Source organism: Larimichthys crocea, chromosome III, assembly GCF_000972845.2.
Source record: "Larimichthys crocea isolate SSNF chromosome III, L_crocea_2.0, whole genome shotgun sequence".
In the NCBI taxonomy this organism is placed as follows: domain Eukaryota; kingdom Metazoa; phylum Chordata; class Actinopteri; family Sciaenidae; genus Larimichthys; species Larimichthys crocea.
Window position 1 is genome coordinate 29,602,883 of NC_040013.1, and position 25,239 is coordinate 29,628,121.

Below are 25,239 nucleotides of genomic sequence, written 5' to 3' on the forward strand. Positions count from 1 at the left end.
AAACAACACATTAGAGACAATCAACGTCGCCAAAATGAAACCTAAAGCGTACCTCGGATTGGAGAGACGGACACAGACACACGCATGCACAGAAAGAACAGAACAAACAAATCAACAACATAAAACATTACTTATAACGGCTCTCACACAGAACAAAAGATGATTGATTTTGTTTACCACACAGAGAAAACAAACAACATTACAATTATTCGGATATCTTGGTGGGATTAACTAGATTAGCCTCTATTCATATGAGACAAACTTCTATTACTTTCTCCTCTCGACAGCCTCAATAGTTTGCAAAGGACAGAAAACAAAGAAGTCTAAAGCATATTGTTATACTTAGAAGTCCATATTAACACACTCCAAAAACATATTATTCACATATTCATGACTATGTGTGTATGTGTGTGTGTGTGTGTGTGAGGCTGTGGGCTCCTGTCCTTCCCACAGTTCATCAACTCCACAGCATGACAACTCTTTATCCGACCAATGCTTCATCTGCCAGCGCTAATTACTGAGCCATGAAAACCCCTGATACACAAACACACACCCTCGCTGACATGAACATGTGAATAATGTGTTTCTAGTGCGTTTGTGTGTTTTTTGAAACAGACTTTGTTATACAAACTCTTACATACGAGAAAGAAACGCTTTCACGTCTTTCACGTCTACAGGTGATGCTGCGCACTGACTGTGTGCCCCTGAGCAAGGCACTTGACCTCTGTTTGGCTCTGGAGCCTCTGACACAGTGCTGCTACCAGTCCATTAGACAATGTAGTATTCCTGTATGCTCTGTACACAGGGACAAATTGTTGACATTTTTTATATATATATAAAGCCCCAGTTGGCTTGACCACACAAAAGTAAATACCACACTGTGCTGGCTGAATACTTTGTCTTTTTTTTTTTTTTTTACAGCGAGATGCTGCGAAACAACAGCAAATGAAGAAACTGTTCTGATGCATAAGACACAATACATATTAACTAGAAATTATTCTAAAGGCTACTGATCATTGCTAATACAGATTAAGTATTTTATTTATTCGATTTAATTTCTCAGAAATACTTAAAATGTCTAACCTATCAGGGATTTTATACAATACACTTTTAACAGTGATAACAATGTGGGTCTATTTAAAAAGGAGTGTGTATTTATGTTTAGTCGTCCCTGTACAGTAACACTGTAATGCTTATGTGCACCTATTCTAAAAGCAATAAACAGTCTATGCTTTGAATGCAGGATTGATCCATTGTGAGTTGTTTCACTTGATTTGACTCACGAAGATTCAGTGGTTATTGATATACTGACTGCTTCAGAAAGCAGACGTTACAACATGTATATACAGCAGCAATACGGGAACAGTTGTAGTTGCAACAGGGACCGCAGCAAATATGTACCATATGAACTAAACAACAAACAAGCTATACCAGACAGCCAGAAATGTCTCATTCTTATGCTACAGACAGTGCATTATTATTAACTGAATTTAACAATATTTACAATATGCAATAAAGCAAAGCACAAGTTGGCATGGCAAATACGTTACTGTTTTCACAGCTTTATCTCCTTTGTGATAATTATATGCAGTGTGATAGCTTTAATAGAGCTGTTTATATATGCTAAATTACAAAAAAACATCAAACAGCCTCCCAGACAAATTCATATAATTGTTGTAAATTGTGCAGCATCACGGGACATTTTTGTCTTGATAGTTTTTAAGCAGTGTTTTGTTCCATTGTGGGTAAACACTGTAAAATGATTCGAGGCGCTTTCAAATGTAGCGCACATTGATGAGCAGATACACAGAAACATCCACACAGGCGCTGTGTTTTTAAAACAGTGAAACTCTCATTCATTTCCACGTTTCTCTTCCGTAATAGAGGAGCACACAGACTGACTAATGTATGTTTGTACTGTATACAACAATACATTAGTCAGTCTATACGATGTGTCCATATCGTTAGACCAAACACACTGAAGCTTTTTCTTCTGCTAACTAGGCAATCACAGACAGATCTTGTTTTTTTTTTACCCCCCAAATCTAACTCTGTCCTCTTTAGGAGCTATCTAACACACACACACACACACACACACACAGACAAAAAACACACTTTGACGAACACATAACACATAAACCATTAAAGACTAATTGAATCTAATTTATTTAGTTTTCTGGAAAGAATCATTTAAGGCAGAACTTCCCTAAGCCTCCTCAATAAATGACATACTCATACCGTTTTACTCTCTTTTCAAACACAATTAAAAAATAATATATAAATATATACACACTGCAAATGACATGCATATAAGGAGTTCATTTTGGAGCCCGATCTCAGGTCATTAGTAACCCACCATGACGCTGTGGAGTTGGAGGGTCCGCTGGCGACACAGAGGCCCCTGGCCATTTATTCTATATTAAGTCTCTAATGGGCCCCCTCTCTCTCTCCGTTGCTCACACTCTCTCGCGCTCTCTCTCTCTCACTCCTGACACACAGCATGCAGGCACAGCGCTGGTAAAATATGCACAGAAAGTCCGGTGCGCACACGCAGACAAAGCCATTCAAATGAATGGTTATTTATTCGCTAAACGAGGATCTGGGTGTTTAATGTTCCTTGGACGTTAGGTAGTTTTCTGGGGGAGGCAGAGCCATACCCCTACGGCTACAGACATCATTTATTTTACACATAGCCTAATACCGCACGCTAGGCAGCCGCTGAGAAAAATGGGCTTTGGAAGTGAGAAGGAGATATAAAAGAAATAATGAATGATTTTTTTGGGGTGGGGGGGTAGTGGTGGTGGTGGGAGGGGGGCGAACACATTAGAAGTTGCAGCAGGGAGAAAAGCAAGGGGTAGGCTTAAAGGCTTAAAGCACCCTCTGTGTGTGGTGTGTGTGTGTGTGTGTGTGTGAGTGAGTGAGTGAAGAGGAAGAACAAGAGAGCGACCGAGATAGAAAGACAGCAAAGTCAACAAAAAAAAAAAACATCCCACAAATGTGTGTGAAAATGTATGTATGTTTCAGTGTGTGTGTTGGATTTTAAGATATCAGTGGGGAGTGAGGTGATACCTAGTTGTGTCTGTGTGTGTGTGTGTATGAGAGAGACACACTCAGGCCTCCATCTGCATCTCATCCAAATGCAGAACATCACAACATCAGAGGGGCTTCTCTACATCCATAACAAAATGACACAGCGCAGGTATGATATATATTCGAAATATCGAAGCATCAAGAGTAACTTTTTTTTTTTTTTAAACACGTTGTTTTATTCTGTTTTTACTAGACAAGTTATCCTCTTTGAAAACAACTAACAAAGGGAAGTGGACTACATTATATCCCAATATAATCACCATGATATATTAAAAAGAACCAGCCAGGCTAATGAGGCCATTAATTGAAGTAATAAGTGTATTAATTAGCCAATATTTCTATGTCAGAACATTTATCTTCACATATCACGTGCTGGATTCATTTGCAGAATATGCATAGTTTTAATTGTTACCGTGTAGTTAGAAATATTGAAGTTGTAAGTTGTGGTCTTTAAACCTGAAACTCTCCCAGTTGATTCATCCAGTGAGCTTCAGATAAATCTTAATCTTTAATGGGTTTTCTGCCTTGCACAGATGGGTTCAATCTACCTTAAATCAAACAGTTAGTACTGAACTTTTTTCAACATTCAAAAATATCTAGTCATAAAAAATGAAACCATTAACTAAATGGAATCAGGCATTTTAAGCTTTTCATGATAAAAACTTACCTCCTTATCTGTGTTTACTGAAGCGAGCGCTATGGTCATCTCTCCATCAGAAAACTCCTTCAGCTCCATAGTCAGCAGCTGCTCCAAGTCTACATCCAGTCAGCACACACAAACAGACTAACAGTTATATATAAAACGCACACAAAAAGAGTACAAAACAATTTCACAACAGACAGAAAGAAACAAAACATGAATGTCCTCTCGACGACTGGTGAGGTAAGTGAAAGGATTGTTTCAATACTTGCAATATAAAAATATAATAATAATATAAAATGTGACATTGAACTTTTGACAGTTGAACATGGAGTAACAGAGATGCCCTCAAACGTTAACACCTTAAAACATTAGACTAATTGATGAAATAACATTGCTTATGTCAGTCTAAGCTGCATGCATACTACTGAGGCACATATGGGAATACAAGTTATGAGAGCTGGCTATGGCACAGCCACTCTGCTATTATGATGAGGCTGTCTGCCTCCTAGTTCCCATTGTTTTCCCTTCCCTTGTGCTTCTGCCTTTCTTGTCCTTCTCTGTTTGTGTGAGTTGCTAGGCGTGGCCTTCAGTTTTCCCTCTCACCTGTCTGACCACCTCACAACCTGCTCCTCATCATCCGATCAGCCCTTGCAGTACAAAGGTCTGGCTTAAACTCCCAGATGCCACCAGATTGTTCAGTCTGCCTTGTGGTCACAGATGCTACAGCCGACTATTCTTTTGAAACTCATGTTTTCTGTGCTTTTGCAAACCTCGATCTCCCTGTGCTTCAGGATGTTCTCCTGCCGTCTACATAAACCACTTACAGCGCTGCCTCGTCTTCATTCCTGCTTTGGACTTTTGCCACCACCAGCCCCGCATCTGCTCTTGGATTTCCTCTCAGCAAGATTTCAACCTGCCCCTGCACTTCATCTCTGTTAATATTAAACTGTTTAAACTGTCCTTTGGCTGGTGTTTGCACTTTGGATCCACTAAAATATTCAACTTAACACCAGCCTCGCAAACAATTTGTTTCTGTCACAAAAATCCCCTGTCGCCCAGAAAGCATGTTCCCCGTACACCACCATTATAAAACACATCATAAAACTTTTGACTGGACACTTGTCACCCTTCTCTCCCTCTCTCTCTTACTGCTATATGTATAAACTCACCTTGTAACTTGGCCTCATCATGTTGACTCACAGTGACGTCACTCCATTGCTCCAAGGATCTCATGAGCTCCTCCAGTTGTGCTGACCGACAGCCATGTTTGCTCCACAAAGCTTCGCTTTGCAACCGCAAGGCCTCTGTAGACACATAAACACATATGGGTGCATCCAATTAGGGTTCATGTAAGTTCAATAGAGGTTCAATAATTCAGCACACCATGACTGTATATTTGATATTTGACTCTCTGATTCATTTCTGCCTTTCAGAAAGAAATCTACAATCCTAAACTGTTCCAGAGACCGATCCAGGGCAGATCCTCAATTGCCAATACTGATCAATAAAAATCATCCATTACTGAAGACCTTTATGACCTGAGCTGGACTCCATAATTAATGTTGTGAATTCTGCCATACTTGTAATTAAGTTACTGAGTATAAATTTGCCATCATCATGAACAACTTCTGCCCAAAACTTGTGTCCTTTTGCTGAAACTGTGTGGGGACATTCAGGTAAGATTAGACTTTATATTGTTTGTACAGTGCCAGTTAGTAAGTTAGTAGTGCTAGTTAGTAAATCATTCACGTTAAATGAAAGGCAACAATAACAACATTTGGGACTATGGTCTTCAACTTTTGTGCTATCTATGCTCCACGAAACATTTCCGATTGGTCTCAACAAAGATTGCAAACGGGTACAATTAAATAAAGTACAAATACTGTAAACAAATCTTGTTAAAGGCCAGTTTAAAATGACTTCATGTCCTCAGATCACATTTCTCTTATGAGCATCTGGAATCGAGTTGATGTACTCGACTCTTTAGAAATCAATTATCCTGAAAATGCCCTGTCCAAAGAACTCACTTTCCTGCTTGTTCTGTCTGTTTCTGCACTTTATTTTGCTCTTCTCCTCTCACTCCATCCACCTTAATTCACTTTCCCTCTATCAGACCTATATAGATCCATTCTCTCTGCTTGTCTCTGTAAATTACAGCGTGAGAAGGCAGAGAAGAAAGAAACGCATTATTGAGACTTAGTCATGTCTTAAATTTTAGAACCTGTTTGGCAGGCTGTTTACGGACTTAACACATTTAGATACACACACAGAAATGCTACTTCTTCACTGTTTTGTCACTGAGGTGCCACCTGCAGTGAGTTTAAATGATAGTTACTCATTGACATTATTTTACCCAAGCCTACACAGATTTCCCTCTCACACATACAGACATAAAGTTTTGTTCTCTACCCTGCTCATCTTTTTACTGCTTCCTCTTACCTGCCTTTTATCCCTTTCAAACATTTACTGATTTCTTAAAATTTCTTCTAACAACTTTTCTTACTTTAGTGGGAACATGAAAAACAGAAACAACTTAACAGACTAAACTAACTTCAATAAAAAAAGAGTCACATTATGGGACTCTGTGTGTCTTTCTGCGCTCTTCCTTACTCACACTCACTACCCCTCATCTCTCTCTTTCTCCATCTCTCCTGGTGGGTGTTAAGCGAGTCATGTCAGGGGATTTGTGTGTGTCCTCCTTCACCGCCCCATTACTCCCCCTGGGGGGGCGCCTGCGCCTCCCTCACCTCCGAGAGTCTCCCCCAGTGCTGCTCCGATGTGCTCTGCTGCTTCTTGAAGAATCTCCCTGGCGACTGTTGTCAACGCGGACGATGCCCCATCATCCCCTGCGTCCTGCTGCCCGTCGTGATGGACCACTCGCAGGATGCAGGACTCCAAAGTGCGGTACTCAGAGCTAGGGGAGTTAGGAGAAGGGGGTGAAGGAGATACGAATGGCTGCAGGGGGACGAGCGATGATTGTGAGGCATTTGCATAAATACAACTCCCCTTTGGGTCATGAGTGATGAACACATGCAAGGCCTGGAATACACACTCAAACATACTCTCTATCTCATTTTTGCATCAACAAATACAGTCTTCTCAGCCAGAACCCAATGTGTCCGCATATGTTTGTGGTCTGTCGCATATGTTTCTGGTGTTCTGTGGTCAGTGAAACATAACACATCTATAAAGTCTCATCTATAAAGAAGTTAAATATTAGCTGAAGTTGTCTACAAACTGACCTGGTGTGTGTGCTTTGGTATGATTTGCATATGTGAGTGTGTTTACCTATCCAGCAGTCCATCTCTCAGCACCGTGAGCGAGAGTTTTCCGGTGCGCTGAAGCTTCACGAGGTCTACATCCTCCCTCCAAAGCAGCGAGCGCTCACAAACTTTTACGCGCTGCAGATACCTCACCGTCTCCCTTGGCAACGCATCGTCACATCGCTGGCCGCAAAGCACCGGCACACACACTCCACCTGAGGTTTCCTTCTGATGCACACAAACATGAAAGATGAAGATTGTATCTGGATTGTCCGCCTACAGATAGTTATAGTGATATTTCAACAACTTTTTAGTCAAGAGCCAACAATTTAATTGTTTCACAAATAAAAACGTTTTCTCATATCACACCACTGTGGTTAAGGTTCGGTTAAATTTAGTCACAATAGTTTTGCCTCTATGATAAAAGTATCTGACAAAGGAAAAGTGGATTGAACTTCAGGAGAATCTCACTGGAATAGATGAGCATAAAATATACTGGCCAAGGTAGACCTTTAGCTTGTACTGAATGCCAGCATTTTTATTTTTTATTTTTGTGTATTTCCATAAAAATAGTTAGTTGGCAAGCAGCTAAATAAATCCAGAGCAATGTCCCCAGTGTTTAAATGATTTGTACTCTGAAAGATGAAATTTTGGGAAACAGCGCAGAATTTCTTGAAACAGAAAAGAAGATTTGAGCAACAGCTACCAGCAGCTGTATTGTGATATATCCGTATTGACAAATAATAATAATAATAATAATAAATACTGATTTATTGTTAATAATACACATCTTCTGATTGTGTAAATGATTCTGCACATCTTAAACAATGTCTGTTTCTTTCTATTCAGGATTTTTGGTTCTTTCTGAGTGTGTCTGTGTGGTTACAGACTGTAATCAATTCTCTATAGTCATTGCGATAAGACTTTTATTGTGAATTCTTTTGGCCACGATAACCACGGAGTGAAAATCTGATATCAGCCCAAGCTACCACAGTTACCACTGTACCTGAAACATTAACACAAATCAGATAACATTACGCAAGTGCCACTGACAGCCATAAAAGTACACTCAAAACATTAAAGTATGCATTATAAATATATGGTTGATTTTTGAGTGTCCCATAAATGGACACCACTCTTCCATAATGCAATGCACAAAGAAAATCGAGGAGCTTCTCATGGGTGGAGAAAAAATTCAACAAATTATAATGATTTTTTTTGTGTACTAACTGATAAAACAGTATGCTAGACATAGCAAGTTCTGTTTTTAGGTACAAAACACAGTAAACAGACGCACACAAAAAGACAGGATTTATGTTACCTGGTTAAGGTGTAGTGCTAAGCACAGTGTTGCGGCCACAGTGTCAACATCTGGCTCTGGTCCGCCTAAAACAGCATGTATGGGACCCTCTAATGCATCTGCCTGAAAACACACAAACACAAACATAAAATGTTACTGTGCCTGTGGCTTTTTTGGCTTTTTTCATTCCTTAATATGCCTGACAAGACATCATTCAGTCAACTCTTGGTTTTCCAACAGCAGAAGCAGGTGACGGTCTTGTAGATTACTGTTTAATCTGATAGCTGATATAACTGTATCACATGAAACATGAGCCAGCATGACTGTGTTAGATGACTGCAGCATTTTGTAACTGTATGCATTAATAATGCAATCATGGTGCTGCAAGGTTTAGCTCATACTTGAAAGAGAATATTATTCAACATGTGCTACACCAGAGGCAAAATCAGTCGTAAGAGCGAAGAAACGGTCTAAATTAACAAGAGAAACTTTTCCACTGCTAAAACGCTTTATCAAAGGAGTGATGAGTTCCATTAATTTCACTTAACAATGCAGACAAACACTCCTCATTTAGGTTAAGTGGACATTAATGACAGCTCCATTAGTGAGATTAGAAATTCATTTCTGGGTGAAAAAAGGCAGAAAATTAAGTTTCTCGCTTTCTAATACAGTGGATATTTTATGAAATCATTCCTGACTTGCATAGCCAGAATTGGTATGTAAATTCAGGTGTTTACATTGTGTTATATGGGCACAGACATCTACAGGTCAGGTCACCGGACGTAACATTTGTATTTGTTGTGGGAAAAAAACGATTAAAACATTTTGGGAATTTAAAACGTCATAATAGAAGTAAGCAAAGGCTTCCTCTTTAATGACATGCATCCTCATTAATTACACTTACTGAAAGTCAAAGGAAACAGTGCTATAATGTTTGATAATTGAGAACAAAATACCCCTCAACCAGCTTGCACCGGGTGTTCTCTGTCAGTCTGTAATGTTTTATCTACAACAGATAAGCTGACTCACTGCCCTGTAGCCCGCACCATTAATCAAGAAGCAAAATGTGGATACAATGAATATTCCGGCTATCTGTAGCTTATCTTAATGGGTCTTGTAGGATGCTCTGATGAGAGAGAATGGAGCAGTGGAGTGGGAAGAAACAAGTTTACAGAGAGAGCCTGGACTATTCATGTTGTCTAGCTGGATTCAGCCCAAAATGGCAGTTTTATGGCCTTAAGATCAGTTGTATATCCTCCAAGCATCTTCCAACTTTATGTAATATGGGATATGCTGGCTTTATGGACAATGAATTTGACAGAAGTTCATCAGAACTGTTTGAGTGGGTATATGAAGTAGTATACAACTCCATAAGTTATTCAGGAATCAGATATTGGTGCAAAAAATCTGTTCAACCACTCATTTAACCCTCTTAACACAGGCAGAATAACTAACCAATGTTTTTTTTAATGTTTTGTAGTGTGTAGGATTTAGTGGCACCTAGCAGTGTAGTTACTATTTGCAAACCCATCACTTCACCATCTCCTTCTATATATAGTATTTTATAATTCAAAATCAAAATCAACAGTTTGATTTCAGTATTATAATGTGAATTTTAAAAGAAGTTACAAAAAATGCAGGAGACACTCATTGCATGTGCATGTGGAGCTGTGAAAAACTACCACAGCTGCTACTTTCTTGTCCTCTTAGTAACACAGATTAAAATTTGCCAGTGCCTGAACAGATTTCCAGGTTGCAGTGGTTAGCACGGTCACCTCACAGCAAGACGGTTCCTGGCTCGTGGGCTTTTCTGTGTGGATTTTCCATGTTCTCCCTGTGTCTGCTTGCGTTCTCTCTGACTACTCCAACTTCCTCCCACAGTCCAATGACATGCAGTCAGTCAGTTAATTGGTGAGTCTAAATTGATGTGATGTGATGAACTGCCGACTTATCCAGGTTATACCCCGCCATTTGTAAAATGTCAGCTGGAAAAGGCTCCATCCCTCTGCAATAAGCAGTTATAGAAAATGGATGGATGGATGAACAGATTTCCCTTGTGGACAATCTACAGCTGATTGGATGTTATTGAATCACATCAAACTGTGAGTGAGTTACATGCCAGCTCTATGAGATGCTTTTCATGCTTTTCTATAAATGCCATCTGTAACTGATTAACTATTTTTAAGCAGACTTTAAGTCTGCACATCGATTTCATACTATAGAGAAATGAATGGAAGTCAATGGCTGCAAAATCAGTCTACAAACTCAGCGGTAATGTCAATGTTCAATCTTTTGAGGCCCACAAACTGCTGAGACTCTTACATTTGAATTTAACTAGGCAAACCTGCTTTCTAAAATCATCACACTGGAATCTTAGCTTCCACTTAGCACATTTGTTCACATGTCAAATATATAATGGAGCCCTGGTGATTTAAGGGAGCTTAATGCCTGGGATCTATGAATAAAGCGTACACAGTGTAGTTAGTGTCTTGTTTCTGTTCATAAAGGCTTGCTGCTAAAGCCAGATGGATAAATGAAATGAAGGGAGAGGGAATTAGAGGCCAAAGCACAGAAAGGGAGGGGAGGAGAGAGGTTAGAGGCTGTTGATTAGACAGAGAATGAGAAAGAAAGGAGTGTAGTGAGGTTTGGAGAAAGGAGGGAAATGAGTTTAAAAAAGGGGGTTGAAATATAGGGAGTGAGCTATGGGCAGCTAGGTTGATAAGTCAGACATGTAGAAGAGGTAGCGGGAAGGGAGGGGGGTACAGGAAAAACATGGGGATGGACAGGTGAAAAAATGTGATAGGGAGAAGAAAGAAAGGCGGAGGAAGGAATTAGATAAGAGGGAGTGAAAATGTGAGGCAACAGAGTGGAAAAGGAAGGAAAGGACACTATGTAGAGGGAATTGAAGGGAAAGAGGAGGTGTGTGCGAGAAGGAGAGGGGGAAGGAGGTCTGCAGCCACTTCCTTCATAGGAGAGAGAGAGAGGAAGAGAGAGAGAGAAGAATAAATCAATACTAGATAGAAAGGAAGCGATGCATTAGCAGGAGAAAAGGCCACTCGGTGTCTGTTATACTGCAGCAGGAGAACACTGGTGTGTGCGTATGTGTATATGTGCACGAGCATGCATTGGCCATTTGATATCCTTCAATCTAAGTGCTCTTCCTCTGAGCTCTATCTCCCTGTCTCACCACATTCAACTCCTCTCCTCTCCTCTCCTCTCCTCTCCGCTGCCTCAATGTATATTTTCAGCCAAATATCACTCTGAAATGAGGAGATATACAGCAATCATTCCTCGTATAAAAGCTGTGGGGCATTTAAATACAACATTTAAAAACGTATTCTGCAAATGCAGCAATCAGCAAATGTTTACATGTGTGGTGTTTGCAATCATTGGAGCAACTGGAGCCTGTCCAAGCACATAAAATTGAAGTCACCCGTGCATCACACACAGGCATATCTACAAATCGGAGGTCTCAAAATCACCTGGACTACATGTCTTTGGACTGTGCGTGTCACAAAAGTGAAACACCCAGAGAAAACCTTGTTAACACACAAAAACTCCACACAGGAAGGACCTGGACTGAGAATGAGTGCCAAGTTCTCCTCCACTGAGCAACAATATCACATTAATATATTATACATTTACACTTTTTGGGAATTTTTCCATTTTCATTTCATCTAATGTAATGACTTGCAGTATAATTTACACCTTGTATTGAGAAAAAAGATAAAAACATTTAGTGATTTAAGTGAAAGTGAAACAATCACCATGTTCTTTGCACATACAAAATAGTAAATGGTTTAATAAATTTTAAAAGGGGAATCCATTAACTTATGAAAGATGGTATCAATATATATATTTTAACTTTTAGTTCAGTGATGGTAATAAATGCTTTTAAATTGATTGCACTTTCCATAGCCAAACTTCCTTTTAACAGATGGAGTGCTTTAGAAAGTCTGTGGACAATTTGTTTTACGTCTCAACTATTATCTGCTGTAGTAAACATTTATTGGGATGAAGAGTAACAAATGTTAGCACACCATATAGTCAGGTTTCGAATTATATCTTTAAGCACAAAGCCAAAGCCAGAAACAAAATGGTCTAAAAAACCTTTTTTAGGTGTGTGAAGGAGAGATGCTGGATGTCCACTCAGCACATTGCTTGAGCTGTGCGCCAAAATATGGGAGAGAGAAGGAGCGAGAGCTTTGGAGCTATATGGAGAAAAACTGAGCAAGAAAAAAAGATTTCAGTAAGCACTAAGAGCCAAGCCAATTAGAGGTATGGATGTTCTGGATGGTGGCCATCCAGAGAGTAGAGCGAGAGAGAAAGCGAGATTGACAGAGAGTAGAGAGTGGTCAGCAAAAGAGAGAGAACCAAAGTTTATATTGGAGAGCGAGATAAGGTGTGTCTGTATGCACGGCTGAGAAATGGTTGCTGATCGTGACATGTGTTAGACTCTATCTGCAACCTCCATGACACTCATCAGTTGCCCTCCTTATCACTCAATTACCCCGCTGTGCTCTGATCTGAAGATTTGCTTCTCTGATCTTTTCTTCTCCTTGGCTTTCCCTTAGTTTATGTGAAGATGAAAATCCTCTTTAAATTTTCATTCCGGACAGACTGCTCATATTTGTACTGTGCTGACAAACACCTGTGTATATTAATCAACTGAATAATCTGCATGGCTGAAATACTAATTAATTAAGAGAATACAGCAAATACAAGCATCTTATTAGTGATGTATGAAATATCACATTACTGCTGATCATTTTAAGAAGAAAAAAAAAACATACGTTTGTAGACTGGTTTTCTACGTTCATGGTAGCCATTGATTTCCATTCATCTCTGTATAAATCGACTCCGCTTAAAAATAGTCAATCAATCACGAATAACATTTAGTCTCTTTTGTGTTTTAGATAAAAATGCTTCTCAAAGCACTGCCCCATAACTCACTGACACTTTGTTATCATTCAGTAATGGCCAATATAACAGTTGATCTACATATCAACGCATCTTCTCTATAGTCCCGGTAACTAATAATCATTTTGTTCATGGTTACGCACATTGTCTTTGTTCCTCTTCAGAATTTCTTCAAAAGCATTCACTATAATTCAGCTTTTGCACACACGACAACATCTTTAATTACCTAAATGACCAGGGAGTGAACGGTTTGTAGTTTCTGTAGTTTAATGTACAGAAAGTGAATTATCTGTCTGAGCTTTGTGGACACACACACAGACTATATATGTTCCTTACCCTGTGTGTGACAAACAGTATAAGATACATACAGATTACACATACACAATCTTTATCTGCGGATGGAATGATGAATCATGTAAGATGAACTGCTGTTTGCAAGGCGCATAACTGAATATTAAAGTTCTGTCTTAAAAGTGCCCAAAAAAAATTACAATTCTCTAACAACTGGGCAAACTCCATCTGCTGATGAAGACCATGTAATAGTAACAAAAGCTCCAGAACCTCTACTATGTGGATGTTAAGGTTGGATTGGTTTATGTTTAAGATGAGATATTTCTTGCAGATAGTGGCGAACTGAATGTGAATTATGAAATTGTAGAAAATACCATCTGTAAATCATGTGTCAATATACAAACATGTGAATAATTGTGGGTGTATCTTTGCCCAAGATTAAGTGGATGTAGTAACCAAAACATCAGAGTCATTACTGTTATTATTCCCGATCAATCTGTTACATTCACTGCCTAGACATCAAATAAAAAGCTAAAACATAGATGCAAAAGATGCCTATAAAACACAGCAGGGCTGATGTCAACTGGACTCTGAGTCATCACAAATGCTCTTTGGAGGTGAGACGACTATGTTTACTGCTCAAACCCTTTGAAAGATACTGTCATGGCCATGCACTGCAACTGATAACATGGTCATGCTATTTGAACAACACATGTAGAAAGAGCAGTTTTTCGGAGCTCCGTAGCCTCGAGGCATGTTTATCATCCATGAAAGGCTCCCTGATGTGACAGTCTGTGCAAGTGTTGCAGGGCTCTCCTGGCAGATTTAATGTATACAGGCCAAGACAGTATACAGACAACCCACAGATTTATAATCTATAACAATATGCAAGTGTGTGTACCCCCCCCCCCCCCCCCCAATGCTCCAGTCATTTAGTCTATATAAATTAGTATCTTGCATGAATGTGTGAACAGATATCCAGTCCTGGATCAAATGCAAATTATGAGTCACTATCTGCAGAGCAACCAGATAGCAGGGCAGGAGAGCCTCTGGCTAAACTTGTTGATGTCACGCCTCCCCCTCATTAGAAATCAGCTCCTCATTCAAATGCACACACTGATGCTCCTGTAAACACAACGAGCTTATTGTATGGGGCCAAACCCGCCTCCCCCTGTACTGTCGTATAGTCGATCTACAGGTGCTTCGAGGGGGGACCGAAGGGACGTGAGAGGCTTTTTTTGCATCTTTCCAGCAACAGGAAAACAGCCTGTAGCACAGCGGTATCAGCATCCCCATCATGGTCTCATTCATTTACACCCCCACAAGCTGCTTTGAACGCCGCTGAAGGCTCTCAACTCACCCCGAGTCTGCTCTGGACCCTCCGCAAATACTCTTCCATGTCGGCCTGCGTTGTTACGGTGTCGCTGCAGATCTCTCCATAGACCAAGTTTCGACGATAAGGATGCTGATGTGTGTGTGTGTGTGTATATGTGTGTGTGTGTGTGTGTTTTTCTCTCAGCTCCCGAGTACCCCCGCTGCGCTCGCACTGCAGCACTCTCTAATGCTGCGTGTGAGCGTGTGTGTGTGTGTGTGTGTGTGTGTGTGTGTGTGTGTGCTGTCGGTCCTCCCCTTCTCTAAGGGGTGAACCCACAACACCGAGCAGTGGGTGTGACGGCAGGAAGAGGAGATCCGACGGAGGCGCGCTCGGTGATTCAACCGCGCTCCCTGCGGTAGGGAGCAACCCCAACCGTCCCTCCACCCATACGCACACACACACACACCTATCCTATCCTATCCCTTCATAGCCTCAGCGTCCACCAATGAAAACACGTAGTGAATGATAAATGGCAGTGCTCCGGCATCATCACGGACAGCAGACTCACATTGGCAGTGCACTTTTGGCGCACAGAACACGTCTCGGTGTGCCGCTGTTCCATTTTGCCGCAATATGATCAAAACCACAGCCAGAATCAAAGTGCACTGCAATGCCTTGTGTGTATGTGACTCTGATTGTGTGTGTGTGTGTGTGTGTGTGTGTGTGTGTGTGTGTGTGTGTGTGAGAGAGAGAGAGAGAGAGAGACAGGGAGCACTTTAATTAATCTGAAAGATGGCCTGTGAGTAACAACCAGAAAAAACGGAGAATACGCAAAGACAGGAACGCTCGTCCATCTCCTGCACACTCACGTCCAGCAGTCAAACTTTAATATTCAAAATGGACAAGTCGTTTATCACTGGGTCAGGGTGCCACTGGATTTATCTTTTTTATATATTAGTCTCTCTCTCTATCTATCTATCTATCTATCTCTTGATCATCCCACCAACCATGCTACATGGCCCCAAGGTTTTCATGAGTCATTGTGGAAATTTGATTGAACAGAATCATAATTTAGGAACTGTGCCATGCAAACATTATAAATTACAAATAACTGAGGTATTACATTTATGTTCTGACACATCAGGGAAAGTCACATGAGCTCTACATTTGTGATTCAGTGAACCCGGAGCTTCTGGACCATCTTGGCAGTTGCCTAGTGTTGTCATAGGACTCGACTACCATAACTGAAACTATGCACATTCTGGACTGATCTCTAGTCTACAATAGCAGTTCTAAAAAGAATAATATCCATATTTTTTTACAATTGGTAACACCAGGGGCGCCGCCAGGAATTTTGGGCCCCATGACAAAATTTGGTTTAATAATTTCATATTGGTGTTTACCTATTTTTTGGGGCCCCTGTCAGTCGTGGGCCATTGGAATTGTCCTAACTTTTCCCCTCTATACGGCGCCCCTGGGTAACACACAGTTCAGTTCAGACAACAGTTAGTCTCACATCCAACATGTGTCAAAGTTTACCAAAACTAACACTCTGTCACTCATTACACAATGACCTAAAAAGCATTCACTGTGTCCAAGACGGACGACTGATCATATGGCTGATGGTCATAAACTTTCCACCTCCATAAGGAAAAGAATCTGTGAAGTTGAGGATGAGCTGTAAACCACTCTGTGACTGGGAGAGATCAGTGAAATGCCACATTGTCCCATAAAATTACAAAATGTTCTGGGTTCTGCCTCAGTTATCCCCTTTCCAGATTTTGCTCAAGTGTTTCACTGAGGTCAACAAAACATGAAAATAGTGTTGTATGTCCAAAAATAATTAATTAATTTTCATTTTTTAATACTAAGATGAGATGCCGATGTATCAGAGTCTAGAAAATGTTACTCTAGTATACAGTAATTGTGTGATATACCAAATTTTCATGGTAGTGGTTGAGTTTGAATGAGAGAAAAGTTCATGAAATTTGGAATATATGGTCACTGAAAAGTGAAAAGTTGGTAAAAAACCATGTTGACTGTTTGTGTGACAAGTTTTGAGTGTTACAAATGATTTTAAAAAACCCAGATTATTTTCTTATAAGAGGTCATAAATGGACCAGTGAAGTTGTAACACCGGAGCACATGTTAATACATTACACATACAGTAACACTCAAACTGTATGGCTTTTAGTTCTGGACCACACTCACTAGACTCCACCTATCTCTCTTTTTTTTTTACTGCATTAGGCAATATAAGCATCTATAAAGGATGTTGTGGTTTCCCATTTGTGGTGAAGGTAGTGATATTCTGGCCTTACAGTAATGGAGGCTGAGTTAGTGCACTATCAATGTGGGGAGCCAAAAGGTCTTTATACTCTCAGACCAGAGTCAAGCAAGACATAATCAATACGACTTCCGGTCACAATCTTCAAAATAAAACCCACATTGATTTTTTAAGTAATACAGAGTGAGAATATACGCACACCTATATCGTTATTATTATTATTATTCGTTTATTTATTTGTTTTTACAAAGGAATCGTTATGTAATGTAATATTTTCTGAAAGATGACTCCACATATTCAGAATAACTAATTATTATCACTTGTTACTTTTTCCCTCTATTTGTAATTTATTTCCCACGATGCCTTTCATGCACCACTTTAAAAAATGAGTCCAGCTTGTTAAACTAAAACTGACAACATAAGCCCAAACACAGAAAGCAATAGTGACATTAACAGGAGTGAGACATTTTCCATTAGAGAAGTGAGTTCCAAGTGAGTCATGTTCCTGATATAAAACATAATACGCCCTTTAGCTGGGATATATTAAATATGAATTAATGAGACATTTCTATCTCTTTCTTTTCCTCTGTGATTCCTCAGTGTAAAAAACATTAAGCACATCTCAAAATAAAAAGCTCATTGGCATTTTTTATTAAAACAAAATACTGTACCTAAAGATTTTAAGGTTTGAGGTTTTCCTCTGAGATCTGAAGTGAGCATCTGTCTGCATTATAATCCAGATGAGTGACAGCTGTGAACAGAGCAGCTGACAGCACCTGACCTGACCTGTAATCACAGCTGACGGGGAGGAATAGTCCTCAGTACGGTGTAGTTCCAGTATATTTCAGAGGGATAATTTGGTCAAATGGATACTCCTTAAGAAGGATACCCTATGAAGAAACCTTACAACTATACAACAGTCGGATTATACAGTCTTTTATTTCTTTACTAAAAGCACTAAAGGAAAAAAAAACAGAGCGCATGTAAAGATCTCCCAGTTACATTCATCAATTGCTCTTGAAGCAACATTGTGTAACTTTTCTACCATAAAACAACATTTTGTCTCTCACTGTCATTCCCACTCGGCACCCCGTGCATCTGTTGTTGCACTATAACTTTATGCTCTGGCTATGATCACCTGCAGGAAGTGTGTAACCAGACATGAGGACTTGACTTGACTTGAGACACGATGACTTGACGGACTTGAGTGTTATTCACATCATGTTTTCAGTGTGAATATGAAATGTATTTATTATTATAACTAATAAAAACATCACTGTTTTATTTGATTCCATGATGTATTTTACTGAACATGAGTATTTACAATACAAATATTTTTTAACAGGTTGGGCACATTTGCCAGTGATGTTTACTTACACTTACTTATATATTGCCTTTCACTTTATTAAGATCAGATTCTGCAGCTAAAATGACAACAATACGCCAAAGGTGACCTAACTTGACCTGACATGACATAGCCTGTGACTTGACTTGCCCAAGAAAAAAAATACTTGGGACTTGAAGGTTAAGACTTGGGACTTACTTGAGACTTGCACATGTGTGACTTGGTCCCATGTCTGTGTGTAACACACACCAACAACTATTTCAATGATTTTAGTGAAACTGGGTTAGTTATATTTTATGAAGAAAATGTTTTCTTGAATTTCCATCTGATGTCCCCCAGCTGATCCGCATCAACAGTTTCCTGATGGACAATTAGATGAACTGTTATGTCTGGTGTTGTCACATTTGCTTGATGTTTGGCTGTTAGCAAAGTTGTTGACTTGCAAGTTTTTGATCAGAAGTAGTATAATTGTAATGCATGTGTACGTCTGTTACTATTTCTGACAGTGGTATTGCACTATGAAACTGGGTTAAACCACAAAAACACTACATTTCTGTGCAATGGTGCTTTAATTGTACTCATCAACACAGATGCAAAATGGTAGGTCAAGAATCCTGATTAGTGGTTTGGTTTCTTCGTGTGGTGTGTGAGTGTGTGTGTGAGAGAAAAGGATTTATGGTAATGTTGAGAAAGACAGACTGCAGATTTCAGACTTAGTGCTAAGAGAGTCAAGACATGTTTGTTTATTTCATTGCATTTGAATGTACATCATACTTTATTTGCAATATGACAATAAACTTGAACCTGCCCAGCTCAAAGTTCAGCCAATGCTAACCCAGTAAAGTCAAAATTCTAATTAGAAAAAGTGGTAAAATTTGTTTAAATTGTTTTCCAGTTAAAAGAATATTTTAAAATACAGTGCAGTCCAACAACACAGCACCACAAATTACAATCTAAAAATAAGTAGGCTATAGAGTTATATTAACATCTGCATAATGCAGCCAGTGGTGTGAATGTTGCATGCAATGCACAATAAGGAGCAATTACAAATCTCATGAACAATAAATATTCAATTTGTTCTGATGATAGTTCTCCTGTTTTTCTGTAAGTTTAAGGTCAGAGAGTTTGAAGACTAAAGCTTTATACTGCAGTATTATGCAGTATACTAAGTTTGCCGCTGTGATGAATAATGATGGTGTAGTTTTACCTGAGCTGACTGAGATAACTCTTGAAGGCAACAGGCACAGACACACTGCAGCTTTGATCCATTAATGCTCCTGCCTGCTCGCTCTTTTATGAGGGGAAACGGAAAGATCTGTCGTATTTCGCCTCTAAATAATTTCCCATTACACAAGTAAGGCTTACAGCGTCTGCACAACACTTCTGAACTGGTTTAATTTTCCATTGAAAACAATAGGCCTCGCTAATTGATTTTAATGGCTCTCTCCGCGACGATGCGCCCCTTATTACTTGGAGAGAGGTCTTTAAGATTATTATTATTAGTCTAATTGCCATTACCCCCACACTTTCCCTTTGCGAATGGCAGACAGAAAAAGAAGATCTTTGCCCTTAAGCTGAACAAATAATTATTAGAGACAGGAAACAAACAGACGACCGTCACTCACACACACACACACACACACACACACACACACACACACACACACACACACACACACACACACACACACGCTCCACCTTAGACTAGACCCCCTCCTGGCGACCCTCATTCCCTCCGCCGCCCTCTTCGTGCAGCGTGCCGCTTGTAATTTATGCAAAATTAATTGATACATCTTTTATAATTGATGTGCTGTAAACTTAATGAGTAATTTATGTAATTAGTCAATTAAGGATAATTCCAGCATATGTTCCGTATGCCCAGAAGGTGTGCTTTACAACTAGTTATTTGTCCAGGAGTTGGGTGCAGGCGAAGACTGCCGTAGACTACCTAATTAATTTTGTTATGCAGATCAGCCACGGTGTCTATTTAACGGCCCCCTTTGTGAAAACAGATTTAATATTGATCTTTCCCGGGCGTTTAAAGAGGATGCTTTTACCCGCGTTGGCCTCTGAGGGCCTCAGAGTTTCAAAACTCATTTTTCAGGCACCGGGAATACAATTATGCAAAGAAAACAAAAAAACACAAGCAAAACAACGACTGTCTTTATTTAGCTTTGAATATATAATTGTTCACTCGGCTTTTTTTCTTCTTCTTTCTTTTCAAGCAAAGTGGCACTAAAATGTGATTTCCTTGCAATTACATGATGTCTTTAAAATATGCTCTCCGTCGACACAGTTGACCTTTTGAGTGGGCTTGAAGGACTGAGACATAACGGGAGAGATACACCGGCTAATTAATTGACACAGTTTTGAATATTCATACCTAATACAGCGAGCTTGCCCTTAATTACATTGTTGGACTTCTCTCCTAGGAGGCTAAATCACGGAAGGCTTAATTATTGTAATGTATTCGGGGGCCCATCGGGGCACCGGGGAAGACAGGAGCCGTCAAGGACCCAGTCATGACACCTGGCTGGAGGAAAAAAAAAAAACACACGGTAAAGATGGGGAGCAGCTTTTGTTTCTCTGAGCAGGGGATGAAGTTTGTTTACATCCTTGTAGGATTCACCGGAGAGTGTTTGAACAGACAGACAGCCGCCGGACTCCCCTCTCAGCAATTAATCAACAACAGCGCCCCTCTCTCTCTCTCTTCCTGAGAGTGTTTGTGTGTGTGCGTGCGCGCCCGCGTAATTGCGAGCAGAAGAAGGAGCGCGCTGATGATTGTGCGCAAAGGAAGACATGATTTATTGTTTGCAAAGTCTGAAAGTGCAGTCGAGCAAATTTTATTTAAAAAAAAAGAGGTTGTATTCATATATTCCATTCTTTGCTATTTATTTCCTCAAGTGGACTAGGAAGGCAAATTAAATCCACGTTTTGATCATATTATCATTTTTTTTTTAGAAATGTTTATGACACAGCAAACTTTATACGCAGCACGTAGTGAATCCCGTTTAAAATGACTGACTGCTTTTTTCCAACCCCAGGGGTCAAAGGTCAGGGTCAGCTTCAGAGGAGCAGTCATGGAGCTGTTGGGAGATTCAGCGACTTGCTGAAAGGCATTTAAAAGAATGGCCCCTTTAAACACAGTTTAGTGGTTAATAACGATCACTACGGTTAGTTTCTGTCCATGTGTACTTTACGCAGGACTCGTTGATTGGCAAACAGGAGATTAGAAGCGAAGGCGTGTGTTAAACGCGCCACCCACCCCTCATTTTTATTCATTTCTTTACCCACATCTTTCGGTCTATTCTCCCTCTCGCACACACACACACACACACACACACACACACACACACACACACACACACACACACACACACACACACACACACACACACACACACACACACACACACACACACACACACACACACACACACACACACACACACACACACACACACACACACACACACACACAGCCCTCTGCTCTCTCCTGACGTGTCCCCTAAGTGTCTGGATAATAGATAATAGAGCCAGCGACCTGCGGGGGTCTTACAAAAACGGCGCTCGGCGAGTGGGAGCATCGCACAAGAGGAGAGGAGCGCACACACATACACACACCACACACAGACAGACAGCGAAGCAAGCTGAGGGGGAAACTGAGGAGGATCAACTCAACTTTTACGCACAGAGACTGGCTTTCACGCATAACGCCAAGAGCATAATTTGACAGAGAGAAGTCCTCAGAAGAAATTCTCCTGGGATGCAGGAGCCTCTCAAGGATCTTACCTGACAGCAGCGGGCCTTTAGGCTACACTGTATTAATCGATATAACGAAAAATTGCCAGCTTCAAATCTGATGGCTCAGAACTTTGGAACAGATCCGTCAGATGGAGACTGATATGAAGTTATCTCCTTAAAATATAGCGTTTAAAATTTTAACTTGCTGTTTTTTTTTGGTTTGTTTTATTTATTTAAACTTGAAGAAAACAGTAACCAGTCATGCCTCGTCCTGGGAAGAACTCTTACAGCGACCAGAAGCCTCCATACTCCTACATATCACTGACAGCGATGGCTATCCAGAACTCAACCGAAAAGATGCTGCCTCTGAGTGACATTTATAAGTTCATCATGGACCGCTTTCCGTATTATCGAGAGAATACCCAAAGGTGGCAGAATTCCCTGCGACACAACCTCTCTTTTAACGACTGCTTCATCAAGATCCCTCGGCGGCCTGATCAGCCAGGGAAAGGCAGCTTCTGGGCTCTGCACCCGGACTGCGGTGACATGTTTGAGAATGGAAGTTTCCTGAGGAGACGGAAGCGCTTCAAGGTGCTGCGCGCTGAGCATATGGCCTGCAAGAGCTCCCCGATGATGCACTACTTTCACCATCACCACCACCACCCAGGCGGCAAGCTGGGAACGGCATCCAGCCACCACGACCACTCAGCTGGCCCGGCAAGCACCGTGGGTCGGCTCCCTCACTTTCAGGGTTACGGGGGTATTACTTGCGCACAGCCCGGCGGGTTTAAACACCCATTCGCAATCGAGAACATTATAGGTCGGGACTACAAAGGTGTGATGGCCAGCGGGCTCCCCCTCACATCAGTCATGCACCACCTGGGTTACCCGGTGCCACCGCAACTCAGCAGCGTGGTCAACTCCATGTGGCCGCACGTCGGGATGCTGTCGGAGTCCATGGGTGGTGTGCCCGTGCCCGCATCATCAGAGTACGCGCCCTTCAGCATGTCAGCAAAGGGCCTGTACCACAATGCCAACGGGCAAACCCTGCCTGCCGTCCCCGTGCCAATAAAACCCACCCCATCCCTGGGTCCCGTGCCCGGTCTGACGGGGCTGCAGTCCGGCCCGACCCAGCTCTGCTCACCAGCGTCAGTAATGGAGAAAAGTGATCTGCTAGAGGGGAAAGGAAACCCTCTACACCCGGCACTCCTGCTGTCCTAACTGGGTAAATTGCGGGTTGTTTTTGAAAACATGAAGGGCATTGTCACTGCATAAAGTAAGACAGAATAGGCCTGTCAGCAACGTCATAGTTTAAGTTCAGTGCAGCTGTAGGAGAGTTGTAAAAAGTAAGGTTAACATTGTGCTGTGTAATGAATATTTCATTAGACCCATGTTGATTGAAATCATAATTTATTTGCACAGTTTGTGAGGGCACTTACCACATACTGTAATGTGGCACTGATAAATACAATCAGACAAGTAGATACGCTGAACCCAAAGAAAGCTCTGATTTGGGAGACAAACCAACAACTCTGTTTCTATTTTTTGCTCTTATTCTATTTATTTTATTTGAATCTATTGGCAGGCCTTTTGGCTTAAAGACAAATAGGCCTTCATGTTGTTTAATTGGCCTGTTGCACTTTTTTTTCCGTGTGTTACTTAGCGGTGCATTGAAAACGTTATGCTTGTATTATAACACTATTTATCTGAGGATATTTATAAAGAACTTAAAACCGAATCTTCTTTGTTGTTGTAGTTATTTACTCATTTTGATTTCCGCACTTTTTTTTGGAGGGGGGGATCACCGTTTGCACATCTGAAGAAAAAAAAGATTAATTCAATTACATTCCGGCATTCTTTTATGTAAATTACCCTGAAATCAAGTTAATCTGACGCAGAAAACTCACCTTTTCAAACGCATTCTGACTTTTACTAACTGATCTCACCGTGTGGGATAATTACTACGCATAATTATTCAAATATTGCAATAAGCAGTGCTCACATCACCGATACCGGCGCAGCTTACTGTACACACTTGACACCAGTTGCTCAAAAATTATGATACGTTCATTTGACTTTTTTTGTCAGACGCAACAAACCCACTTTTAACTGAGAAAGACTGGTTTTTATTTCAACTGCATTTTGGATGCAGCTGGACATGCAGTGATAATGATGAGTGAAAGGTGTGTTCATGCAGCAGTTTTGCCTGAATTTTTCCTTTTTTCTGAATGAAAACATAATAACATGAAAGTGATATTAAGATTTTAGGAGTCTCAAATTCAAGAAGCTCTCCAACTCATCAAAGAGGAAGTGAATATTGAATATTAAATAATGCAGCAGGAGGATGTGTGAATTTCACACATACGTTCCCCAAAATTCAAAAGATAACCTTTAGGGAAGAATTAAAAAAAAAAAATCTAACTTTGCAAAGCAAATGTTGCCCTCTCAGAGAGATGTTTAAATTGAGGTCATCTCCTGTAATTCATCATTATGTGCACACATTCATGCACATGTGGGCAACATGACATGAAATCACATCTGGAATGGCCATATGTGCTGATGCACGCTGTGTCCAGGAGAGGTGTGTGTGATCTTCATAAGATGGATACGAGCAGCCGACATTGCTGCTTCACAACTTCAAAAGCAAGGCAGGGTGATCAGATCAAGTTCTTGCTCTTTTGTTTCCTCTCTTTAAACGTAGCTTTGAAGCTTCTCCTCTCCAGCAGCACAAAGCGCCAGGTTCAGCCCACTGAAAATGACTTATATTCAACCTCCTGTGCCCTGTTTAGCATCCCAAAGGCTCCCACAGCCGACACTATTGTCACACCAGCCTCTGAACAAATAATTGAGATGCACCAGTGGAGGAGAGGCATGGGAGTGAAGAATTAAAACCTATTTGGGTGTCATTGCTAACGAGCTTTAATACATATAATAGTGACTGCCCTTATCTTCTTCATCTTCATCCTAATGTTATTATTTTATCATCCTGTTTTCTCTATCTTCATGATTCTCATTTTTTCTTCTGAGACACAGGTATTTTT

At 40.6% G+C, this 25,239-nt stretch overlaps 2 protein-coding genes across 4 annotated transcripts in view; one reads left to right on the plus strand and one right to left on the minus strand.

Annotated features, from left to right (window-relative positions):
- Nucleotides 1–15,255, minus strand: part of LOC104920348 (uncharacterized) — a 34,939-nt gene extending 19,684 nt beyond the window's left edge. For all 3 annotated transcript variants that reach the window (XM_019276009.2, XM_019276012.2, XM_019276008.2), the window contains exons 1-6: nt 14,868–15,255; nt 8,318–8,419; nt 7,022–7,224; nt 6,481–6,647; nt 4,903–5,037; nt 3,758–3,846 (exon numbers count right to left, since the gene is read on the minus strand). In XM_019276009.2, the coding sequence (XP_019131554.2) occupies nt 3,758–3,846; nt 4,903–5,037; nt 6,481–6,647; nt 7,022–7,224; nt 8,318–8,419; nt 14,868–14,906 (735 nt within the window). In that variant the 5' untranslated portion in view covers nt 14,907–15,255. The remainder of the gene's footprint in view (nt 1–3,757; nt 3,847–4,902; nt 5,038–6,480; nt 6,648–7,021; nt 7,225–8,317; nt 8,420–14,867) is intronic.
- A 7,204-nt stretch (nt 15,256–22,459) lies between these two features.
- On the plus strand, nt 22,460–23,889 carry foxb2 (forkhead box B2). Its single transcript, XM_010732498.3, has one exon. It carries the CDS (start codon nt 22,460–22,462, stop codon nt 23,417–23,419), a length of 960 nt encoding a protein of 319 aa, XP_010730800.1. The 3' UTR covers nt 23,420–23,889.
- Nucleotides 23,890–25,239: the final 1,350 nt, after the last annotated feature.